This window comes from Dama dama, chromosome 3 (genome assembly GCF_033118175.1).
Source record: "Dama dama isolate Ldn47 chromosome 3, ASM3311817v1, whole genome shotgun sequence".
Taxonomy (NCBI): Eukaryota; Metazoa; Chordata; class Mammalia; order Artiodactyla; family Cervidae; genus Dama; species Dama dama.
Genome location: NC_083683.1, coordinates 24,017,944 through 24,045,008, shown reverse-complemented (window position 1 = coordinate 24,045,008; position 27,065 = coordinate 24,017,944). Strand labels below are relative to the sequence as shown.

Sequence of the window (27,065 nt, the reverse complement as noted above, 5' to 3'; positions counted from 1 at the left end):
AAAACTGGAAGAGAAAAGGTGAACATGTATTGTAAACTTATATCTGTAATATAGAAGGCCAGTAGACAATGTCATGTGCAACAGCGCCATCTACTGCTTTTATCCCCAGTCTACAAGGAACTGTAGGAGAACAAATTTGGTCCCTCCTGGTAGCTGGTCTCCAAAGACAGCCTCCAATAAACCATCTCTCCGGGTGTGCAAACCTTTGTGTTCCTACAATGAACATAGGTTGGCCCTGTTACTTGGTTTAATTGACAGAATGGAGCAGAAATGTTGCCATGCTGGTTCAAAACCTTTAAAAAAGTCCGACAGCTTCTGCTTTTGCTCTTTGGGGAGCTCTGCGCCACCATGCTTCCCTGCTAGAGAGAGCGCATGGAGGGGTGGTGTGGAGAAGGAGAAATTCTGGGACTGCATGGAGAAAAAGAGACAGGTATCCCAAGTGAGCCCAGCCTTTTGGCCATTCCTATCAAGATACAAGGTATGCAAGTGAGACATTCTCCAGCCCAGCGGAGCTCCCATATATGTCTCCCCTGCCATCATCACAGGAAGAACCACCCAGCCAAGCCTAGTCAACCCAGAGAACTGTGAAATATAACGGTGGGTACTGTTCTAAAACCATCAGATTTAGGGGGCAGTCTTTAACATAACGAAAGATGATAAAACTCCCCCTTTCAACAATGAACTTAAGCAGCCTCCGCCTCCTTTTCTTAGCAATAGCGTACAGCACACAGTCATCACTGACTGGCACTGCCAACAGCAAACACCTCCAAGGAGTCACAAAATGGTATTCAAGTCCTAAATCTAATGTGAACATTAAAATAACAACTATATCTTAACAACACTGATTAAAATCATTTATCTTACTTTTATGATAAGATCCTTAACTATAAAACTAACGTGTAAGTACAACTAGAAAAAACTCATGAAAGAAAAATTAAGTGATATAACTTTTAACAAAATACATTTGCTATTAGAAAATCATGGCACACATAAACTGATAATATTTAATGTGATTATAGTCACTACATATTCAGGAGTAATTAGGAAGAACCACTTAAATCACAAGAATTCTTCTGATGTGTAAGAAGCAGTATTTTAGACATAGGAAACAGAAAATGAGTGAAGAATGTATCCCCCTTGAGAGGGACTTAATATAGAAAATAACCAGTAATATGTTCAAAACAGTTTAAATGAATTCAGATAATATATTCAAAGGGTGTAATTAAGGGGGAAAAACAGACAACCTAAATTTTCTCCTTACTTTCTGAAATTCATGTCTATCACTACTGGAAATAAAAACCCAACTTAATGGGTCATTATCTGGGTCATAACTGGTTTTTGTACTTTTAGGTTAACTACAATAAACAGCTCATTTATTTACTCTCTTCACTCGTCAGAAAGTACTATTTTAATATCACTAGACTGTTACACTTGTTAACACCAATGATAACAGGTATTCAAACCATGAAGAAAGTTTGATTAAAATCTACCCCACTGTGATTTTTTTTTACCTGTCCTTTTGCTATGAGATAAGCAACAATTGAGGTATGTCCAAACTGAGCAGCCAAATGAATACAGCTACATCCTTCTCCATCAATTAATGAAGGGTCTGCACCATATTTCATTAGTTGCACAACCATAGATAGATGGCCTTGTCTAAAACATAAAAGAATAAACACTTAAATATATAAAGTTATTTCAAACAAGAAACTGTGGAAAGATCTTTTAAAAACAAATAGGGTAATGGTAGAAAAGATTAGAAAAACCTTATTTTATGTTATTTTAAAATAGATATATGTCAAAACACATTTAGGATTTTATGTTCTTAAGTCTTAACTGGTATAAAAGTCTTTGAAAATTTACACTCATAACTTCTTGAAACATGTATTAAATAGTTACTATATTCTATTAATCCTATTCCAGTATGACCTTAATTGTCCCATGAACTAGACACTTCTTTCAGTGTAAACACATATAGACTGCAAAAGTATTCCAAAGTTTAACCCCAACTTATAATTAACTGGATTGATATCAGCATGGTTAACTCCTAAAGGACACTTTAGACAATAAACTTTGCTTTCAATGCAAGTAACCCTGGACAGCAATAAATGAGTTCATTATTGACATTAACTATCAGCATAACAAGTTCTCCCACGCATTTCAGCACATCATTCTTTTAAAAAGTCGGTTATAGACTGCTAAAAGAGGAAAACAATCCAGAAGTAAATTTAAACCTTGTGGCCCAGTGCAATGGAGTTGAATTTAGGTCTCCTCCAAGTTGATCCACAATAGCACCTTTCGAAATATAGTATCTATAAAACAAAATTTTAAATAATTAAGACAATTTCCAAGTTCAACTTTAAGAAATTATATGAAAAATAAAGAAATAAATGTTCTTTATTTTAGATCTCATGCTAGTTTATGCCTCTGGCAATAAACAGTCTTCCGTGAGTTTTTAAAATACACTAGGAGAATTTTATATGAAACATATCTGTCCTGTTTGTTCCAGAAGTAAAAGGAAAACAATGTTTGTAATTACAAAAAAGAATAGCAAAGCCAAACAACCATCATATAAAAAAGAAAGCAGTCCAAGAGGCACAAGATTTGGTTCCTATAGTAGGATCCGGTAGAATTTTGGGAAGAGGAACAGTTGTGGAGTAGGCCAGACCTACTCGACATGGGTAGAAGCTGTTTTACCTTCCTCACAAGATTACTGTAGATTAAATCAAACAATGTATGTGAAGGAGTTTTCTAAACTGTAAAGTGTAATACAGAGGTTCTTTATGATGCCTTATTTGTGATGCTTTTAAAGTTATGTTGCTTTAAAAGGAAAGAGCAACCTCATTGCTTACTAAATTAAATGTCATAACATCTTGATATCCTCTGAAATGAACAGGACCTAGTTGTTTATATAATGCTTGCTTTCAAACTGATTAATGCAATGAATCTTGAATACAAATGATTTCAAGGCATTTGATGGCAAATATTTGACATATGTATTTTACTGAGGTTCTTTAAACTGTTCTAAGCAATTACTGCTCTAGACCACTAATGCATTCACTCTTAATGCTCAGTTCTACACATTTAATAAATTCATATTTATGAGCTTGATTCAGAAATTTTCTTCTATGTATGCCTAAGTTGGTGCTTTTAAGGCATTATGCAATGATGGGCCCAATTCCACTCTATCATGTAGAACAGTTTGAAGTAACTTAAAAGTATTTCCAGACTAACATATTTTCAGTCCAAAATAATTTTCAGTTCAGACAGTCTGAACACAAACATTCAAATACTCCTAAACTGCTTCTTGAGATACTCAGCAGACATCAGTGTAGTAAGAAAAATGGTTTTTTTGAGCCCAAAGAGAAGTACAGCACTGCCAAAGAACTGCTTTGACAGGAAATATCTTCTTAAAAATTCCAACTAGAAAGAAATTTTTTAAAAGCAAGTTTATTGCCTTCTCTATAGTTAATATAGCTGTATCCCTGAGAGGTACTTTTACTCACATTTCAAATTCATGCTAGGACTATGGCAAAGAGTCATTTCCAAAGTTCTAAAGTACAACTTTGTTTTCACAAGGATGGGGGAACTTTTTTCCTGCATTCTAAAGAATAACTTCTTTTTCATTGTAAACTTTTAAAAAAAAAACACCAGCTTTTTATAATCTGTTATTCTTTGTAGCTTGAATATTTTAGTTCAAAACTCCAAAATTCTGAAATCTTATAATTCTTACTTTTAAACCTAAGCCTCCTTGCAATACTATAAGAAGGTTATTATCAAAAAATATACTTGCAGGTACTAATGATCCCTAGGTTTGAGAAGAGAGTATCAGTGAACAAGAGATAGCAACACATCTCTGAAAGAGGAAAAGCAAAGAGCTAAAACCCAGTGTCTTCAGAAACTAAATGAGAAGCAAGCCAGAATATGTTTTAAAACCCTAGAAAGGTTAAGGGATTAAAGGTAAGAGTTACAACAAAAGGAAAAGGTAAGAATCTGGACTGTAAACAGAAACAGTGGTTCAAAGTTAATATAAGTTGCTAAAAATTGTTGTTTTCCAACTTATATTCTCACTGAAAGTAATTATTTATTTAGCATCACCACAGGCATTCTGGGCTTTCCTGGTGGCTCAGACAGTAAAGAATCTGTCTGCAATACAGAAGACCCAGATTTGATCCCTGGGTCAGGAAGATCTCCTGGAGGAGGAAATGGCAACCCACTCCAGAAGTCTTGTCTAGAGAATCCCATGGACAGAGGAGCCTGGCGAGCTACAGTCCGTGGAGCTGCGAAGCTTGGGACGTGACTGAGTGGCTAACATACACGCACACAGGCATTTTAGTGACGTGGACGCGATCAAGCCGCCAACAAGACTACACTTGTTTTCTCTGTGCAATGTGTTCTTAAAATGTGACTATTCAAATTTTTAATAATATGACGGTGATACCTCAAAGTCTGTTAAAATCAGACTGACACTAGTGCCCTGACACTTCTCACGCTCCTGCTGATTTTAACACTCAGCCATTCAGAATTTGCCAAAAGGTGATTCAGTGCGTCTTTACCAGAGAAGTTTAGGGACTCAGGGAATTACATCACAGAAACACAGGAGCCACTGAAAATGTAGCAACGAGAGTTTACAAGCTGAAGGGACATTTGGGAGGTTCCTGTTGTGAACTCTATACGTTCCACAACTTCTAGTCAGCTTTGTTATTTCTCCTAAGTATGAATGGTCAAACAGGATCAGATAATTGAAAAAAACTTCAAATATGGAAGGAGACCAAAATAAACAGAAGCTCCAAATCAACAACATACAGAGAAGAAAACCTGAAAAGAGAGTACTAATGCTGGGAAAGACTGAAGGCAGGAGGAGAAGGGGCCGACAGAGGATGAGGTGGTTGAATGGCATCACTGACTCGATGGACATGAGTTTGAGCAAACTCCGGGAGCTGGTGAAGGACAGGGAAGCCTGGCGTGCTGCAGCCCACAGAGAGTTGGGGTTGCAGGGAGCTGGACACGACTGAGTGACTGAGCAACAAATAATTAATATTCTCCAAAAACTAAAAGATAATACTCATGACGTAAGAACAAAACATTTTTTCAAAGTGGGGTGAGAGGTAGAGATCAACAAAGAATGCTTCAAATTGAAAGCGCAATAGATAAAATTAGAAATTCAAAAGAAGGATTAAAAGATAAACTAAAAAATCTCCCCGAAGTACAACAGCTATAAAAGGACCATATCAATGTACAATGATGTGAACTTTCACAAAGTGGAGGATAAAGAATAAAAACTTACATGTTTTTAAGAGAAGAGTAAGCCACACACACAGAGTGTTCTCAGAATTTATAAGCTCCATGTTTTTTAACAAATCCCCATACTCATTAGTTACACCTTGACTTGAAATCAAACTGAAATCAGAGACTATAAGCATTATTATCTGTTGTTAATGAAGAATCCTGAGATAACAGGAGACTGCTAAAGCCAAAAACCGGCACTAAACCTTTCTAGTTCATTCTATCTGGATAAAATTTCAGGAACAGTTCAAAGACTTCCACTTGAAAATATGAGAAATATGAGAAATCCAGGTTAGGTGAAGGTCTCCTCCTTTCCAAATTATACTTACTTTAATCTTATCATCATGAAAGTGACCCAACTACTTTGCTTGCAGTAAGTTTCTTTAACACGTCCTGATGGAACTTAAGACTCTTCTCCATTGGTCTCTGGGGCTCCCCTATGTCTTGCTGAGTACATGAGAACACTGCAAGGTCCTAACCACTCTTCACATAAGACATTTCTCAGAGCTGTGTGTGCATCAAGCAACCTTGAGGATGAGGTAATGTCTCCCTCTGGAACAAAAAGCAACCTTGCTTCCTACATACCATAAAAGCAATGAGAAGAGGAGGGAGCGGAGCAGACAAGAGACCGCGCGGCAAGCAGAGCAGCGGCGGGATCCACAACTCCAACACTGGTGCGCATGCCCTGGCTGCCAGGCGGTCACCCCCGCAGGCACCGGCCGGCGCTCCCAGACCGTCCCCAGGTGGGGCCCGCGGCCACACTGGGCACGCCTAGCCAGGCCTGGGGGCACTGATCATGTGGGCGCAGCCGAGGAGCCACGGACTGCAGCCTGGTGCAGACACTGGTCCATGGATGCTGTAATGGGGAGGAGGGTTGGGTAGACAGCTGGACTGTGCACGAGGGCCATCGGGAGCCCCCCCGCCAGGCGCGGAGGCCTACATCCTGCGGAAGTACCGGGACAACAGGATCGTCTCCAAGCACACACTGTGGAACTGCATACCCAAGTACTGATTTGAACAATTCAGAAGAACAGCCAACTTTTATTTCCATGTATTTCCCGTATAGCTGATTACTGATACGCTCAGGAGTCTGGTGAGGAGTGGTCTCTCCTTGTTCTTCCTCATCACTGTCACACCCAACTCCGGTGAGCTTCACAGACAGAGAAGAGGAAGCCTCCAAAGAATCTGTTCCCGCCTATCACCTTTCATCCAAACCAGTCATCTGGCTTGTTTGAGCCAGTTAGTTCATGGGAAATGTGACTCACTCCTAGAAGGTCGCTTTTGTAACTGCTTTAGACTGATTCTCAGGTTAAGAGACTGTTGTTCTTTGTCCAGTCACTAAGTTGTCTCTGAGTCTTGACCATGCCATGACTCCAGCGCACCAGGCTTCCCTGTCCTTCACTCTCTCTCAGAGTTAAAATATGAGATTCTACAATTTGGTGCCAGTCTGGTGCCCTGCGAGTTTGAAGAAGAACCTATTGTTCTCACACGGCATCACAGGGACACAGCACCTACATCGCTTCACCTGCTGTGTCGCCAGCGGCCCTAACTGCTAGGACCTGCTCCCGCAGGGCGTCTGAGATGTGACCCCATCGCTCAGCCCACTGACTCCTGACTCGCTCAGTGTGGAGCCTGATGTCCTCTGCTGTCCTGACGAATGAAGACGACAGTGACTCACGGGAAGAGCAGTCCGCCTTTTATTTCCACAATCTGATCACTGATGTTCAGTACTTACCCACCAGCTCTATTCAGTTCCAGAAAATTCCCATCATCCTGAGCGTCTCTCTCTACCTTCCTCGCCACCCCCAGCCCCTGGCAGTCACCAGTCCCCCTTCAGTAGCTTTTGTTTGCTTATTCTGGATTTTTATGAACAGAAGCACACACTAACAACCTCTGCGTTGGGCTTATTTCACTGAGCGTGTTCTCGAGGTTTATCCATGTGGTAGTGTGTGTCCGTGCTTCAGTCACAGATGAATAATATTCCATCATGTGGGCAGACAACACATTTTGTTTATCCACCATTCACTGATGAACATTTGCAGTGCTTCCACTTTTTGGCTATTATGGAGAACACTGTTATGAACATTTGCATAAAAACTTTGTGTGGACATAGCTTTTCAGTTCTCCTGCATACATATAAAGTAAAATAATTGCTCCTAAGTTGTATTTTCCAAACTGACTGCCCTCTTTACATTCTCATCAGCCATGCTTGAGATTCCAGTTTTTCTACATTCCTGCTGAGGCTTGTTGTCCATCTTTTTTATTATACTCATCCTAGTGGGTGTGAAGTGGTACCAACCATGGTTTTAGTTTTACATTTCCTTGGTAACTAATGATGCTGAGCAACTTTTCATGAGTTTACTGACCTTTTGTAAATTGTCTTTTGAGAAACACCTTCAAAATCATTGGCCCATTTTTAAATGGGGTTGTCTCTTATCCATGAGTTGTGAAAATTCTGTGTGTGTTCCAGATACAAGTCCTTTATCTGCTGCCAACATTTGAACAAATGATATTTGCATTTGAAATTATTTCCAAAAGGAAGCATCTATATTCTTGGTAATCACATTGTTGCTGACAAAGTCATGCTTTCTGTGTTAGTCTCTAAATTAAAAATAATAACACTAGGGGAAAAAAGGGGGGGATGAGAGAGAAGATGGTGGAGGAGTAGGTGGACATGGGAGTACATCTCTCTCCACAGGTGCACCAGGAATACATCTTCCGATGCACAAGATGTCACAGAATGTCGACAGGAGTCCCTGACCATTGGAAAGGAATATACAGATCCACACAAAGTTCAGTAAGATGAAGGAATGAAGGGAAAAAAGGAGAGTGAGCAGGACTGGACCTCCATCCAAGGGTTGGGGTCAGATCCCCACGTAAGACCAACTGTTTCAGACAGAGGGGAGGCATTTGAGGCTGATGGGACAGTGCAGCAGCTGATCTGTGACAGTGAATGAAGTAATAACCACATAGACAATCCTTCAGCAGCCCTACATGCCCCAGACAAGGATGCAAGTCTCCTGGTATGGGTGGCAGCTGAGACTGGAGTATGGGGAATGGACAGCAATCCTAGGATGAGGTCTGTTGCCAACTGCACTGAGACAGCTGGAGGGGGCATAAGGGAGATCACAGAGGGGAATACCTTTGGAGGAAAGCAGGGCAGTCATGGAAGCAAGGCAGTACTGCTGAGTCATGTGCAGGCTGTGGGGCCATCATTGTAGCCTCTCTTTCCCCACACACCTGTGCTGGCGGCTGACCAACAGGGAAAGACCCCAGAGAGGGTGGATCTTTGAATGCCTGATCTGTGGAGCAAACAAAAGGATCCCAGCCAGGGGGGCACTCTGAGCACATGCTGTGCTGAGCAACACAGAAGGAACCCAGCTAGGGGGGGTCTTTGGAGCACCAGCTGTGCCAAGCAACAGAGAAGGAAGAGCCAGTGAAACTCTTTGAACAACAGCTGTCAGAAGCCACAAAAAAGACTAATAGGGCCTTCCTGGTGATTCAGATGGTAAAGAATCTGCCTGCAGTGCAGGAGGCCTGGGTTCAGTCTCTTGGCTGGGATGATCCCCGGGAGAAGGGAATGGGTACCCACTCCAGTATTCTCGCCTGGAGAATCCCATGGACAGAAGAGCCTGGCGGGCTATAGTCCACGGGGTCGCAGAGTCAGACACGACTGAGCGACTGACACCACCACTACCAGCAAGTACCACAGCGCCCGTGCCTGAGGACACCAGTGTCCCTGCCTCCTGGGGCTGCCAGGGTTCCCACTGCCCACGCAGCCGGCCCGCCTCCTCGCCTGGTCCCTGCGCGGCAGAGCTGCCCGAGGCTAGGAAAACCCCAGCAGTGCCGTGCCTCCTGTGCTCAGGGCCGCCAGGTCCCCTCATGCCTGGCGCTGCAAGCCAAGCAGCTGCCCCGCCTCCACGCCCAGTCCTCGCAGAGCAGACCCAAGGCCCAGAGGGCAGTCTCAGGAGCAAGCGTCTGCGGATGGCCCACAGGCAGAGTGGGGCTAGAGACACAACTGGACCCCAGAGGCAGTGCAGCCAAGGGGGACTGGCAAAAGCACTTCACCAGCCGTACACGCTGCGGCTTAAATCCACAGGGTCAACAAGCAGACTCTGGGTCCATGGGCTACACAAACGGATAATGAGAGTCCCCACAGAAGAAAACCACCCAGCCCTGGCAGCTGGGGACAGCGGAGGCAACAACACGCACAAGTAGGGCCAATGAGAGTCTGAGCTGTCCCGCAGCAGGTACAGCGAAAGCCTAGTGTTGGAAAGCAACCTAAGGAGGTGGATGTGGACTGTGACTCACAGCAAGGGGAAGGACGCTGACAGCTGAGATCAGAAAAAACACGATTCTTCTTATATTTTGATGCGTTTGGTAGTTCTGGATTTTTTTTTCTCTGTTGCTATGATTGTTGATTTATTATTAAATCTATTTAAGCTTTTGAGAAGTTTTTTATTTTAATCATACTTTTATTTCGAATCATGAACTTATTGCCAAATTGAGACTTAATTGAAGAATGTAGGGAAACCACTAGACCATTCAGGTATGACCTAAATTAAATCCCTTAGATTATACAGTGGAAGTGACAAATAGATTCAAAGGATTAGATCTGATAGAGTGCCTGAAGAACTACGGATGGAGGTTTCTGACACTGTGCAGGAAGTAGGGATCAAGACCATCCCCAAGAAAAAGAAATGCAAAAAGGCAAAGTGGTTGCCTGAGGAGGCCTTACAAATAGCTCTGAAAAGAAGAGAAGCCGAAAAGCAAAGGAGAATAGGAAAGATATTCCCATTGGAATGCAGAGTTCCAAAGAATAGCCAGGAGAGATAAAGCCTTCCTCAGCGATCAATGTAAAGAAATAGAGGAAAACAATAGAATGGGAAAGATTAGAGATCTCTTCAAGAAAATTAGAGATACCAAGGGAACATTTCATGCAAGGATGGGCTCAAAAAAGGACAGAAATGGTATGGATCTGACAGAGCAGAAGATACTAAGAAAAGGTGGCAAGAATACACAGAAGAACTAATAAGCAAAAAAGATCTTCACGACCCAGATGACCACAATGGTGTGATCACTCACCAGAGCCAGACATCCTGGAGTCCGAAGTCAAGTGGGCCTTAGGAAGCATCACTATGAGCAAAGCTAGCGGAGGTGATGGAATTCCAGTTGAGCTATTTCAAATCCTAAAAGATGATGCTGTGAAAGTGCTGAACTCAATATGCCAACAAATTTGGAAAACTCAGCAGTGGCCACAGGACTGGAAAAGGTCAGTTTTCATTCCAATCTCAAAGAAAGGCAATGCCAAAGAATGCTCAAACTACTGCACAATTGCACTCATCTCACACGCTAGCAAAGTAATACTCAAAATTCTCCAAGTCAGGCTTCAACAGTATGTGAACTGTGAACTTCCAGATGTTCAAGCTGGATTTAGAAAAGGCAGAGGAACCAGAGATCAAATTGCCAACATCCAATGGATCATCGAAAAAGCAAGAGAGTTCCAGAAAAACCTCTACTCCTGCTTTATTGACTATGCCAAAGCCTCTGACTGTGTGGGTCACAATAAACTGTGGAAAATTCTTCAAGAGATGGGAATACCAGATTACCTGACCTGCCTCCTGAGAAATCTGTATGCAGATCAAGAAGCAACAGTTAGAACTGGACATGGAACAACAGACTGGTTCCAAATCCAGAAAGGAGTACATCAAGGCTGTATATTGTCACCATGCTTATTTAACTTATATGCAGAGTACATCATGAGAAACACTGGGCTGGATGAAGCACAAGCTGGAATCAAGATTGCCAGGAGAAATATCAATAACCTCAGAATACAGATGACACCACCCTTATGGCAGAAAGCAAAGAAGAACTAAAGAGCCTCTTGATGAAAGTGAAAGATGAGAGTGAAAAAGTTGTCTTAAAACTCAACATTCAGAAAACTAAGATCATGGCATCTGGTCCCATCACTTCATGGCAAATAGATGGGGAAACAAGGGAAAGTGACAGACTTTATTTTCTTGGGCTCCAAAATCACTGCAGATGGTGACTGCACCCATGAAATTAAAGGATGCTTACTCCTTGGAAGAAAAGTTATGGCCAACCGAGACAGCATGTTAAAAATGAGAGATATTACTTTGCCAACTAAGGTCTGTCTAGTCTAAGCTATGGTTTTTCCAGTAGTCATGTATGGATGTGAGAGCTGGACTATAAAGAAAGCTGAGCACCAAAGAATTGATGCTTTTAAACTGTGGTGTTGGAGAAGACTCTTGTGGGTCCCTTGGAGAGCAAGGAGATCCAACCAGTACATCCTACAGGAAATCATTCCTGAATATTCATTGGAAGGACTGATGCTGGAGCTGAATCTTAAATATTTTGGCCACCTGATAGGAAGAACTAACTCATGTGAAAAGACCCTGAAGCTGGGAATGACTGAAGGCGGGAGGAGAAGGGGATGACAGAGGATGAGATGCCTGGATGGCATCACCAACTCAATGGACACGAGTTTGAGTAAACTCTGGGAGTTGGTGATGGACAGGGAAGCCAGGGGTACTGCAGTTCATGGGGTTGCAAAGTCAGCCAGGACTGAGTGACTAGACTGAACTGAACCTACTCATTGGCCGTTTCTGGCTCTGTGGGTGTTTTCTTTTCCTCCTTTCTTTATTTCACCATGTTTGTTAGTTTGCTTTGTTTTCTTTGTTTATTCCCCAGCTGACACTCTGCTTTGGTCTTGTTTTCTGGTGTGTTTTAGTTGTTCGTAACTGGTCAATATCATTTTTTATTTCCTTTGCTCAGCAGGTTACTCTCTTCTACTTCCTTTTCCTCTGGCTGTTTTAATTGTATGTGTGTGTATGTGTATGTTCCTTGTCTTTGCTTTTATTTGTCTGATTTTGTGTTTACCTTTGCCTGGGGTTTTCCCTTTGTTTCTTGTTTTGTCTTTTGTTTTAATCCCCTTTCATGCCATAACAAACAACTTGTGCAATCTTGGTTCCCCAACCAGGATCAGGCTTGAGCCTCTGGAATGGGACCTCTGAGTCCAAGACCCTAGACTGCCAGAGAGCTCCTAGCCCCAAGAGTGCTAATTTGTGAGAACTGCCACAAAGGTCTCCACCTGTATCCCAGGTCCAGCAGCACCCAGCACAGGACATCTCCCCCAAACCACAAACAAGACAAAAACACAAACTCCATCATCGGCAGACAGGCTTCCCACAGACCCCCAAAACATACCACCTCACACAGCCCTGCTCATCAGAGGGAGAAAAGCTGACCTCCTCCGACCAGAACACAGAGACCAGGCCTCCTAACCCACAGCCTACGCAAACAACTGGACCACCCTAACCCACCACGGGCAGAAACCAAAAGGAAGAAGGAAGACGACCCTAAAGCCTGCGAAAAGGAGACCTCAAACACAGTAAGTTAGAAAAAAATGAAAAGAGAAATACTGCACAAGGGAAGCAACAAGTTAAAAAGAAGCAACAAGTTACAGACTTACAATACCAAACAAAGGAAGAGGAAATAGGCAAACTACCTGAAAAAGAATTCAGAGTAATAGTCAAGATGGTCCAAAACCTTGAAAACAGAATGGAGAAAATCCAAGAATCAATTAACACATTTAACAAAGACCTAGAGGAAATAAAGAATAACCAGAAAGAAACAACACAGTTAATGCCATTAAAAACACTCTAAAAGGAATCAATAGCAGAGTAACAGGCAGAAGAACAGATAAATGAGCTGGAAGGCAGAATACTGGAAATAACGACTGAAGAGCAGAATAAAGAAAAAAGGATGAAAAGGATTGAGGACAGTCTCCAAAACCTCTGTGATAATATTAAACACACCAACATTCACATTATAGGGGTCCCAGAAGAAGAAGGAAAAAGAAAGGATCTGAGAAAACTGAAGAGATTATAAGTTAAAAACTTCCCTAGCATGGAAAAGAAAATAGTTGATCAAATCCAAGAAGCAGAGTCCCCCCAAAACAGAATAAACCCAAAGAGAAACATGTCAAGACACATACTAATCAATCTAACAAAGATTAAACACAAAGAAAGAAATCTAAAAGCAGCAAGGGAAAAGTAACACATGAAGGAAATACAATTTCATTTTCATACTATTAATAGCTGATCTTTGCAGAAACTCTGCAGGTCAAGGGAAAGGCAGGATATATTTCAAGTACTGAAAGGGAAAAATCTACAACCAAGATCACTCTACCTGGCAAGGATCTCATTCTAAACTGATGGAGAAGTCAAAGGCTTTACACAAAAGCAAGAGCTGAGGATTTAGCAACACCAAACCAGCTTTACAGAAAATGTTAAGGGAACTTCTGCAGGCAGGAAACACAAGAGAAGGAAAGGCCACAAAAACAAATCGAAAACAAGAAAATGTCAAAAGGAAGACATATATCGATAATTACTTTGAATGTAAATGGATTAAATGCTTCAACCAAAAGACATAGACTGGCTGAGTGGATACAAAAACAAGATCTATATATAATGCTGCTTTTAAGAGACCCACTTCAGAGCTAGAGATACATATAGGCTGAAAGTAAGAAGATGGAAAAAGATATTCCATGCAAATGGAAATCAAAAGAAAGCCAGAGCAGCAATCCTCATATCTGACAAAAGAGACAAATAAAAATATAACAAGACAACGAAGGACACTACATAACGATCAAGGGATCAATCCAAGAGGAAGACGTAACAATTGTAAATATATATGCACACAACACCAGAGCACCTCAATACGTGAAGCAAACACTAACAGACATAAAAGGGGAAACTGACAGTAATATAGTAATAGTAGGAGACTTTAACACCCACTTATACCAATAGACAGATCATCAAAACAGCAAATTAATAAGGAAACACAAATCTTAAATGACACATTAGACCAGAGAGACCTTATTGATATCTTCAGGACATTCCATCCAAATGTAGAAGAATACCACTTTCTTCTCAAGCGTACATGGAACATTCTCTAGGATAAACCACATCTTGGGTCACAAGTCAAGCCTAAGTAAATTTAAGACAACTGAAATTGTACCAAGCATCTTCTCTGACCACAATGCTATGTGACTAGATATCAATTACAGGAAAAAAAACTTAAAAAAACACAAACACATGGAGGTTAAACAATATGTTTCTAAATAACCAACAGATTACTGAAGAAATAAAAAGGGAAATAAAAAAATTCCTAGGGAAAAAAAAAAATTCCTACAAACAAATGACAATGAAAACACAACTCAAAACCTATGGGATGCAGCAAAACCAGTTCTAAGAGGTAAGTTTATAGCAATACAATCCCACCTCAGGAAACAAAAATACCCAATAGACAACCTCACTTTACAGATAAAACAACTAGGAAAGGAAGAACAAAAACCCTTAAAGTTAGCAGAAGAAAAGAAACCACAAAGATGAGAGCAGAAATAAATGAAAAAGAAGTGAAGGAAACAATAGTAAAAACCAAAACAACTGAAAGCTGGTTCTTTAAGAAGATAAACAAAACTGACAAGCCATTAGCCCTACTCATCAAGAAAAAAAGGGAGAAGAATCAAATCAACAAAATTAAAAATGAAGGAGGAGAGGTTACAACAGACAGTGCAGAACTACAAAAGATCATAAGAGCAACATGCCAATAAAATGGACAACCTAGAAGAAATGCACAGATTCTTAGAAAAGTTCAATCTTCCAAGACTGAACCAGGAAGATATTGAAACTATGAACAAGCTAAACAAAAGGAAATAAAAATCAAAACTGTGGTAAAAAATCTCTAAAAAAAAAACAAAAGTCTAGGGCCAGATGGTTTCAAAGGCAAATTCTATCAAACATTTAGAGAAGACCTAATGCTTATGCTTCTCAAGCTCTTCCAAAAAACTGCAGAGGCAGGAACACTTCCAAATTTATTCTACAAGGCCACCATCACCCTGATACCAAAACAGATAAAGATATGACAAACAAAGAAAATTACAGGCCAGTATCACTGATGAACACAAATGCAAAAATCCTCAGTGAAATTCTAGCAAACAGAATCCAACAACACATTAAAAAGATCATACACCATGACCAAGCTGGGTTTATCCAAGGGATGCAAGGATTCAATATACACAAATCAATCAATGTGATACACCATATCAATAAACTGAAAGACAAAAACCATATGATAATCTCAATAGATGCAGAAAAAGCTTTTGACAAAATTCAGTGCCCATTTATGATAAAAACTTTCTCTAAAAACAACAGCCATAGAGGGAACCTACCTCAACATAATAAAGGCCACAAATGATAAACCCACAGCAAACATTTTCAATGGTAAAAAACTGAAAGCATTTCATCTAAGATAAGGAAGAAAAAGAGTGCCCACTCTTGCCACTATGATTCAACATAGTTTTGGAAGTCCAAGCCATGGCCATCAGAAAAGAAATAAAAAGAATCCAGATTGGATTCCCTGTTCGCAGATGACATGATACTATACACAGAAAACCCTAAAGATACTATCAGAAAACTAATAGAGCTAATTAGCTGTAGTAAAGTCACATGATACAAAATCAATACACAGAAATCACTAGCATTCCTATACATTAACAACTAAAAATCAGAAAGAGAAATCAAGGAATCAATCCCAATTACCACTGCAACAACAATAACAACAATAACAAAAAAAAACCCTAAGAATAAACCTACCTGATGAAAGAAATCAAGGACAACATAAACAGATGGAGAGAGATTCCACGTTCCTGGGTTGAAAGAATCAATACTGTGAAAATGATTACACTACCAAAAGCAATCTACAGATTCAATGAAATCCCTATCAAATTACAAGAGGCATTTTTCACAGAACTAGAACAAAAAATTTCACAGTTCGTATGGAAACACAAAAGACCCCAAATAGCCAAAGCAATCTTGAAAAAGAAGAACGGAGCTGGAGGAATCAACTGTTCCGACTGCAGACTACACGACAAAGCTACAGTCATCACAATAGTATGGTACTGGCGCAAAAATAGAAACATAGACCAATGGAACAAAATAGGACGCCCAGAGATAATCTACACAACTACAGGCACCTTATCTTTGACAAAAGAGGCAAGAATATACAATGGAGAAAACTATCTTCAGTGAGTGGTGATGGGAAAACTGGACAGCTACGTGTAAAAGAATGAAATCAGAACACTTCCTAACAGCACACACAAAGATACACTCAAAATGTATTAAAGACCTAAATGTAAGACCAGAAACTATAAAACTCTTAGAGGAAAACACAGGCAGAACACTGTATGACATAAATCACAGTAAGATCCTCTATGACCCACCTCCTAGAGGAACAGAAATAAAAACAAAAATAAACAAGTATAATCTAATTACATTTAAAAGCTTTTGCACAGCAAAGGAAAGTATAAACAAGGTGAAAAAACAACCCTGAGAATGGGAGAAAATAACAGTAAAATGAAACAACTGACAAAGGATTAATTTCCAAAATACACAAGCAGCTCACGCAACTCAATACCAGAAAAACAAACGTTCCAATCAAAAAGTGGGAAAGAGACCTCAACAGACATTTCTCCAAAGAGGAAATACAAATGGCTAATAAACACATGAAAAGATGCACAACACTGCTCATTATTAGAGAAATGAAAATCAAAACTATAATGAGGTATCGCCTATCAGTCAAAATGGCCATCATTAAAAAATCTGCAAACAATAAATGCTGGAGGGAGTGTGGAGAAAAGGGAACCTTCTTGCACTGCCGGTAAAAATGTACATTGATAGCTCCACTATGGAAAACAGTATGGTGTTTAAACTAGTTATTCCTAGTTTTATTGCCGGGATTGACATAACAATCTCACTACTGGGCACTTACCCTGAGGAAACCGTACCTGAAAAAGACACATGTATCCCATTGTCCACTGCAGCACTATGTACAATAGCTAGGACATGGAAGCAACCTAGATGTCTCCTGACAGATGAATGGATACAGAAGCTGTGGTACACATACACAATGGAATATCACTCAGCCATAAAAGGAACACATTTGAGTCAGTGCTCATGAGGTGGATGAACTGAGAGTCTATTATACATAGTGAAGTCAGTCGGAAAGAAAAAAACAAACATCATATATTAATGCACATATATCCGATCTAGAAATATTGTACTGCTGAACCTATCTGCAGGGCAGCAATGGACACACACAGAGGCAGACTTGTGGACGTTGGGGGGGGGGAGGACGGTGGGACAGAGAGCAGCATGGAGACAGGTACACCGCCATATGCAAACAGATGGCCAGTGGGGTCTGCTGTGTGACTCAGGGAGCTCGGTGACAACCCAGAGGGGCGGGATGGGGCGTGAGGTGGGACGCAGGCTCAAGAGGGAGGGGCGTATGTATACCTGTGGCTGATTCATGGTGATACATGGAGAAACCAACACAGCATTGTAATTATCCTTCAATTAAAAACAAGTAAAGTTAAATAAATAAATACAATTTATACCTAAAAAAATTAAGTTACTAGAATATTTTTCTAATATCCTGACTCAAGCTTTCTAACAGCTGGCTTATCTTTGTCTTTTTGTCATATTTAGTTGCATTTCATTTGTTTTGTTACAGACCCTGTAGTCACACCTAGACTTTCCAAACTGAAAACATTACATCTATATATGATCTACAAAGTCAATGTATGATCAATGATCAAACTGGAATATCTGAAAGAGATGCAATTTTGAATTAGTATCAATGTTTCATATTTCTATTTTCTGAGTAAAGAAGAAATAAATATACTTTCTTGTTATACAGCAAAATAAATCTTAAATACTGCTTTAAAAAAAAAAAAAGCAATGAATATCCACTGTGTGTGCTACATCCATATGGACCATATCAAGCTGCTCCCACAGAACCTTTGGAGCAAGAGGGAGCTATGAAAATAAGATGCTCATGCTATTTGCTATACTGTGAATAATAAAGGCCTTTGTCTCTACCAGAATCATGTATCTTCTGCTAGCATCCATGAAATAGTAATATGCTTTAGCTTTAAAGTAGGGTGTAATTCTAGACTCAAAAGTAAAAATCTTGAGGCTATGAATACTACTTGCTATTGAAAATGGTATTTACTCACAATTATGTTTGTTTTAGGAAAGTAACTTGCTAGACTATGTATTGTAAGAAATTAAGCTTACCCCCCTGAAGATATAATATACACAGACACTATAATTATTAACCCACTCTATAATTACTGACTTTATTTTGTAACCTCACTTGTCCATAAGTGGCGGACAATCCATAAGGCAGGCAACATCAAGACTTTCTGTCTGCATTTTATCATTTTAGAGTTTCTTATTTATTTTTACACAAGACAAATGTGACTTTTTGATCAACAGAATGAGATCAAACAAATCTCAACTGCAACACGTGAGCAAAAACATAATCAAGTAATGCTTTAAAATTCTGAGAAAATTAAGTTCAATCTAGAAGTCTATGCTCAGCCAACCAACCAATAAGGTTTAAGGGCATAAGAGATAGTCCCTTCAAAACATTTTCCTCCCAAGCACTCTCTTTCTCTCAGAAAGTTATCAGAAAGTTCAGTTATCTACTAAGAGCAGAGAGTAAACCAACAGATAGAAGCATCTGAGATGCAGGAAACCAACAATGCAGCAAAGGGATTTTGCAGAAGACATGCAAAGGTGTCTCAAGATGATGGCTGTATGCAGCTCTCAAGGGCAAACAGTCTTTGCTAGAACAGAAAGGCAGAGAAATTCAGAAATGATTTCATTCTCTCCACTCCACCGAATAAGGAACCAATAAATTATCTGATACTATTACACAGATGGTTTTTAAGTTCTATTTAAGAGTATGGAACGATCAGTTATGATATACAGAAAGTTAAACAAATGAGGGGAAAAAAGCAACTATTACTTCAGACAAAAATAAAAATTCTACAAGAAAAAAACCAGATCACCGAACACTTCTGGGCTTATCAGTGAGAATTTACATACGCACAACAGTTTAAACTTTACACAGTAATTTAACTAAAATTGTAACAGCAGATAGAGGAAGAAGTATTAGCAGTGAGGTGTTCTAGGACATCTGGCTATCCCCAAAAGGAAAGTCAAAATAAAATAACTAATAAGCCAAGAATAAAAATATAAAATACAATAATGAAAGAAACATCTCAAGTACTGAAAATAGTTACCTCTGGGGTATAGAACCCAAAGGGGAGGGAGGGGCTGCTGTTTTTACTGTAAGACTTAAGTACTATTTAATTTTTTTAATTGCTTATGTACTATTGTGATTAAAATAACAGTAATTTAAAAAAATACAGAGCCTACAGAAGGCTAGATAATTTGAACCAACTCAATTAAAAAAAACTTTAAAAAGCTCAACAAAATATAAGAAATATTTCCTAAAAATAAAACCTAAGAAGGTTAAGAGCATTCACTTTCATCAGGAGATTAAGATTCAGGAGAAGGTTAAAACTGGGAAAAGTCAGAAAACTGCTTGGGCTCCATCTGCCCAGAGACACTCTGCTGAGGCAGGAGAGCTGGCCCAGAGACAGCCTCAGCAGACAAAGGAAAAGAAGGGCTGGGACCCCGAGAGCTTAACTGCAAAAGTAATTAAGGACCAGAATTAAACCTTGCTCTAACACAGTCTTCAGCTACCTGAGTGACCCAGAAAATCTAAAGCTTAAAAGTTGGGCTTAATGAAAACAAATGGTATCTTCTCACCTTAGGCCTCAAATTATTCAACAACTAAGTTTTCAAACATAATATCTAGTATACATTCAAAGATAAAACAGGCACACAAAAGAATAATACAACAGATACAGACCCACATGGGCTCCCAATGCTGTCTTCTCAGACAGATTATACAATATTTAAGTATGTAACACAAGATGGAAAATTTCAGCAACAAAAGAATCAAATACAAGCTAAAAGAAAATAAAAATTCTAGAACTAAAAAACAAACTTAGGAACTCAATGAATAGATTTAACAGCAGACAACACATAGAGCACAAAAGAACTGGAAGGTAAGTCAGAAGAAGTTTCCAGAATGAAGCAGAGGAAGAAAGGACGGCGCACACAGAAGAAAGGCTGAGACACGGTATACAATGAAAAGGTCAGACACACACGTAACTGGCGTTCCAGGAAGAGACAAAAAGAGAACGGGGCAGAAATATCTGAAGAAACGCATGCGTGCTAAGTCACATCAGTCATGTCCAACTCCTTGCGACCCTATGGACTGTGTAGCCCACCAGGCTCCTCCACCCATGGAATGCTCTAGGCAAGGATACTGGAGTGGGCTGCCATTTCCTCCTCCAGGGGATCTTCCCAACCCAGGGATCAAACCCGTGTCTCTTGTGTCTCCTGCACTTGCAAGTGGGTTCTTTACCACTAGAGCCACCTGGGAAGCCCTATTTGAAGAAATAATGGCTGAGATTTTCCAGAACTGATGAAAACATCAATCCACAGAATCAAGAATTTCTTGCAATCTCAGAGTAAATAAAAGAAATCCACACTTAGAAACGTCATCATGAAATTGCAGAAATCCAGAAAGAAAACAAACTTAAAAGCAGTCAGAAGAAAAGAAAGGAAAAAAAAAAGCAAAGCCTTTAAAAGTGTAATACTTAGACTGACTTATCAATAGTAACAGAAGCCAGAAAACAGTGGAACGATACTCTCAATGAGTAAACAACAAAAATAAAAACAAAATGGCCAACCTAAATTTCTATGCCATCTGAAAATATCCTTCACAAATGAAGATGAAATAAAAAAATTTTCTGAGACACAATAACAGAATTTAGACATCAAGAGACTCTGTGCAGGCAGAGGACAAGTTAGAGGTGTAAGAAGTGGGGAAAGAGCAAATAAGATGGAAATACGCTCTCCAGATGAAAGGGATTCACGGAGTTCAGTGCTTTAATTATTACTTGCTTAATCTTTTTTTAGTACTCTAAGGGCTAATTCTTTTACTTGATATTAACATCCTATTTATCTCTAGACTCTGCATGCTATACTTCAAAGGCACATCTGCAAGTAGTTCATTTCAGATTCATGTCTCTATCTAAAGATCTTAGGCCCAAATTGCCAGAGACTATTAAGCCAGATTTACTAAGACTTTGTTATCATTCTGACTCCTGCTTATCTAACTTATTATTACTGAATAAGCAGAAAAAAAGTAATAAAAATAATTTATACTGAGTATATAAGGTATTCTTCATTCATGCTGATATGAAGTTAGGTTACTACCTACTATCTTTGTGACACCTCTTTCCTTTTCCTCTTTCCTTTTCTCCATAGAATTCATATTTAGACTGTGAGCTATAGGTTAGACTGCCTGAGTTAAAAGTCTAGACACCAACCTTTAACAGCCAAATGTCACTGGTAGTATATTTAACCTCTTTATGCATCAGTTTCCAAATCATTAGGGCAGTAGCAAAAATTGTTATTTTCACATAGGTTATTTCAAGAATTAAGATCTAAAATATACATGGAAAAGCTCTCAGCAAAGTATCTATCACATAATAAACATTCAATATACATTAAAAACAATTTTTTCTCGGAAAAAAAGTACATAGAAACTACATTTTAAAAGCTATGAATTTTAGAAATTATATGTTTTAAAATTATTCTCAATAATTTTGTAGTAACAACTAATTCCTTAAAAATAAGGGACTACTCACTTGACTAGATCTGTTCTGTTGTTGATGGCAGCCCAATGCAGGAGTGTAACGTTTTCTTTGTCTGGTTGCCTCACGTCATAACCTGCTTCCACCAACTCTCGGCAGCGTTCATATATTCCGTATCTTAAGAAGAAGGAAAATGAGTCAGTTACCATTATTTGACAAGAAGTTTAAAGCTGAAATAACATTTCTAGAAGAAACTGATGCTCCATTTTGATACCTGGAAACTAAAAAGGCTTTCTCAATATAAAGTGTTACTTTTAGAAATATCAATATTCCAACAGCTTTTACTAACCCATTTTATAATTTTAAACTTCTCTTCTCTAACAATGCAATACCTCGTAAAGTAGAAGAGAACAGGACACTATAGATTAAAATATCTATCAGTTGTTTGTTTTTATTAATATCACCACTTATTCCACAAAACACTGAAGGCAGCTTATTAAAAATACATACAATTATGTTAAAATATTGTCATAAATAAGCAATAACAAAGTTTGTCATTGATTTATGACATCAAAAAAAAGGATGTCTTACAACTTTAAGATACTTTATTTAGAAATTTAGCTTTGGTATTCCTAAAGGCAAATAAAAAAGGAGGTGTGGAGGTGGGAAATAGCGAGGGTGGGGAAGGGTCTTGTGAGTTTAAGTCAATGAGACATAAGAGAAAGTTTACTGGAAAAGTGCGAGAAAAGATGTTAATGTAATAAAGAAGAAAGATGCGTACAAAGAGCTTAACCTTTTCCTCCCTTTCTGTTTAGGTCATTGTGTGGCTGCATATATATTTCTCAAAATGCTGTAACATGGAAATTTTTATGCATAAGCAAAAATGCAAAGAATACAACAAATCACCAAGAATCCATCATGGAGTCTCAAAAACCATCAACTTTATCCAAAACAAAATACTGGATCCTTGGAAATATGAGAAACAATAACAAATTTAAATGAGCTTTGACCATATTAATCAGAATGGTCTCCAAAATGGGGAAGGCATACCACAGGGTGAGGCTGGGGAAGAGGTGACATAACAATGGGACATTTGGAGCAAATATTAAAACTACATTCGTATCACAGTTTACAGGGAAAAGAGATTAATCTTCACTAATGTTCAACAGTCTTCACTGCTTTAATGCTCACCTACACTGGCTCTGAACTGCGTATGTTCACACATACACACACACACACACGCACACACACACACACGCATGCACGCACGTGCATGTGCACACACACACACACACACACACAAGGTCAATCAACCTAAGCAAAGAGCAGGAGTTCCACAATTCACAAGTAATGAAAGCAGCACCTTCAGTTCTCTGTTCTTTTTCAGAAAACTGTTTACATGTGCCCAGTTAAGTGAACTATGACTGAGCAACTGCACACACACACACACACACACACACACACACACACACACACACACACAGACACAGAGGAATGCTCATGAGAATGATTCATAGTAATTTCATGAGAAGTTTCCCTGGGGAGATAAGGAAAAAGGAAGCTGAGCAACCTGCAGCAATTATAGCAAAATGTTAGCATCTGCTTAATCTGACAGTTATATTCTTCTCTATATTTATCTGGAGGATTGAAACATTTCAAAATTTAAACAAATGTTTTAAAAGGTAGAAATCAATCAAAAAAAAAAAAAGGTAGAAATCATAGGCCGCACATATAGTTAAGAGGGTATTTGAGGAAGAAAGAAAGGTGTTTTTTTTTCTTAAGATCAAAGATGCTGGTGGAAATATTTGCTGATGGAAATCATGCATTACAGTGCGAGATTAATGACAAAGGAGAGAAAGAATATATTAATAGAAGCCAGGTTTGAAAAGGAAAAATTAATGTAGAGCAGTATAATTTGCTTGGTAAATGGAGCTGGCGGGGTATGCTATGAGTTCTGACTTCATGGACACAGTGTAAATTAGGGTGACAGCAGACTAAGAGCTTCAGAAAGTTTGCCTCTCCACAAAAGTAATGAAAAACTGGCAGTATCAACGTTTTCAGATTTTCCAAAAAGTTCTTCTCACTGGTAAAGAATCCACCTGCAATGCAGAGGATGCGGGTTTAATCCCTGGGTCGGGAAGATCCCCTGGAGAAGGAGCTGGCAATCCACTTCGGTATTTTTGCCTGAGAAATCCTGCGGATAGAGGAGCCTGATGGGTTACAGTCTATGGGGTCACAAAAGAGTCAGAAATGACTCAGCAACTAAACAACATCAAATTTTTCAGAATCTAGGGGGGAAAAAAGTTAACAAGACTTCCAGCTACCAAAGCTATCTTTGGTCAAGAAAAACAGGAAGACTTTCAGGAAGAATAGAGGACTCTGGTATTTTAAAATACAACACTCCCAGACTTCCCTGGTGGTCCAACGGCAAGAAACAGCCTGCCAATGCAGGGGACATGGGTTCAATCCCTGGCCTGGGAAGATTCCACATGCTGCAGGGCAACGAAGCCCATGGCCCACAAGTACTGAAGCCTGCAGAGTATAGTGCGCATGCTCCACCATAAGAGGAGCCACTGTGATGAGAAGCCTGAGCACCAAGCTTGAGAGGACCCCACTGTCACAGACAGAGGACCCCACTGTCACAGCTACAGAGGACCCCACTGTCACAACTAGCGAGGACCCCACTGTCACAGATAGAGGACCCCACTGTCACAGCTAGAGAGGACCCCACTGTCACAGCTAGAGAGGACCCCACTGTCACAACTAGAGAGGACCCCACTGTCACAGATAGAGAGGGCCCCACTGTCACAGATAGAGGACCCCACTGTCACAGCTAGAGAGGACCCCACTGTCACAGATAGAGAGGACCCCACTGTCACAGATAGAGGACCCCACTGTCACAGCTAGAGAGGACCCCACTGTCACAGCTAGAGAGGGCCCCACTGTCACAGCTAGAGAGGACCCCACTGTCACAGATAGAGAGGACCCCACTGTCACAGCTAGAGGACCCCACTGTCACAGCTAGAGGACCCCACTGTCACAGCTAGAGAGCACCCCACTGTCACAGATAGAGGACCCCACTGTCACAGATAGAGGACCCCACTGTCACAGCTAGAGAGGGCCCCACTGTAGCAACTAGAGAAGACCCCCACTGTCCCAGATAGAGAGGACCCCACTGTCACAGCTAGAGAGCACCCCACTGTCCCAGATAGAGAGGACCCCACTGTCACAGCTAGAGAGGACCCCACTGTCACAACTAGAGAGGACCCCACTGTCACAGATAGAGGACCCCACTGTCACAGATAGAGGACCCCCACTGTCCCAGATAGAGAGGACCCCCACTGTCACAGATAGAGGACCCCACTGTCACAGCTAGAGAGGACCCCCACTGTCACAGATAGAGGACCCCACTGTCACAGCTAGAGAGGACCCCACTGTCACAGATAGAGAGGGTCCCACTGTCATAGATAGAGGACCCCACTGTCACAGCTAGAGAGGACCCCACTGTCACAGCTAGAGAGGACCCCACTGTCACAGATAGAGGACCCCACTGTCACAGCTAGAGAGGACCCCACTGTCACAGCTAGAGAGGACCCCACTGTCACAACTAGAGAGGACCCCACTGTCACAGATAGAGGACCCCACTGTCACAGCCAGAGAGCACCCCACTGTAGCAACTAGAGAGGACCCCCACTGTCCCAGATAGAGAGGACCCCCACTGTCACAGATAGAGAGCACCCCACTGTCACAGCTAGAGGACCCCACTGTCACAGCTAGAGAGGACCCCACTGTCACAGATAGAGAGGGTCCCACTGTCATAGATAGAGGACCCCACTGTCACAGCTAGAGAGGACCCCACTGTCACAGCTAGAGAGGACCCCACTGTCACAGATAGAGGACCCCACTGTCACAGATAGAGGACCCCACTGTCACAGCTAGAGAGGACCCCACTGTCACAACTAGAGAGGACCCCACTGTCACAGAGGACCCCACTGTCACAGCCAGAGAGCACCCCACTGTAGCAACTAGAGAGGACCCCCACTGTCCCAGATAGAGAGGACCCCCACTGTCACAGATAGAGAGCACCCCACTGTCACAGCTAGAGGACCCCACTGTCACAGCTAGAGAGGCCTCTCCACTGTCGCGCAACTAGAGAAAGCCTGCACACAGCAACAAAGACCTGGTAAGGCTAGACTAATAAACAAACAAAAATATTTTGAAAATACCACCATCCCATCCTCTGCTCCCCAGCAGCCTTGAAAAAGATGTTCTATTCCTGGTACTGGTATCAGAGTGAACAGAACAGGAAAGGAGTTCTTTCAAAGCCTCATTCCCAATGAGGGGTCATTATCTCACCTACATGGCGGTTCCCTGGAAGAGTCTACTTTGAAAGGCTTATCAACAGGACCTCACCCAGTTGATGACTTCAAAACAGATGTCAAAGAAGAAGACAACTCCAACAAGAAACTTACTGTGTAGCCTTAACTATGTCCCATGTGCTATAATCATCAATGTGAGTTTTCCGTCCCAGGGGTTCACCATATCCATGGTTATAATGGCTTTGAGGTTTGATTTCCTGTTAAAGAAAAAAAAATTACACAGAAGAAATGAGAAAAGTACAGAAAATATTTCAGTATTTTACTATTGCTTCTGTGCTGTTTGAAGGATGTTTATTATTTAAAATATTAACTTTAACCTTATGCTGAAGTCCGTACTCTTTGGAGAAAAAGCATATTCAAACAGATATACCCCTTATACAAACTCTCAAAATAAACAGCTGTAAGACCTTAAATTAGTGACAAATTAGTCACTGAAATTTATCTTTAGCTCCAAAGAACTCTACTTCTTCATCAAATCAACTCTCATTCTCTCTGACCAATTTTTCTATTATTCCATCATCACCTCTAGTTCTACATCAAAACTTTTCATCACCTGCCAAATAAAAACTAAGGTCCTAGAAAAGGAACCCAGGATACTACTTTATCAGTCTCAGATGTCACCTTTTCCTACACTCCGTCATGCTGAGAGCACGTTACGCATCTCTTAGGTGAAAAAGGAAAATGGGGGCACTCTGTGTGTGTTCAGCCGCTCAGTCGTGTCTGACTCTTTGTGACCCCATAGATTGTGGCCCACTAGGCTCCTCTTTCATGCAATTTTCCAGGCAAGAATGCTG

General features: G+C 40.4%; 1 protein-coding gene across 1 annotated transcript in view; it reads right to left on the bottom strand.

Annotated features, from left to right (window-relative positions):
- The window catches only part of ZDHHC17 (zinc finger DHHC-type palmitoyltransferase 17), a 96,188-nt gene that overhangs the window by 45,203 nt on the left and 23,920 nt on the right, over positions 1 to 27,065 (bottom strand). The window contains exons 2-5 of the mRNA XM_061124924.1: positions 26,365 to 26,468; positions 21,947 to 22,069; positions 2,235 to 2,312; positions 1,512 to 1,656 (exon numbers count right to left, since the gene is read on the bottom strand). Of these exons, the coding sequence (XP_060980907.1) occupies positions 1,512 to 1,656; positions 2,235 to 2,312; positions 21,947 to 22,069; positions 26,365 to 26,468 (450 nt within the window). The remainder of the gene's footprint in view (positions 1 to 1,511; positions 1,657 to 2,234; positions 2,313 to 21,946; positions 22,070 to 26,364; positions 26,469 to 27,065) is intronic.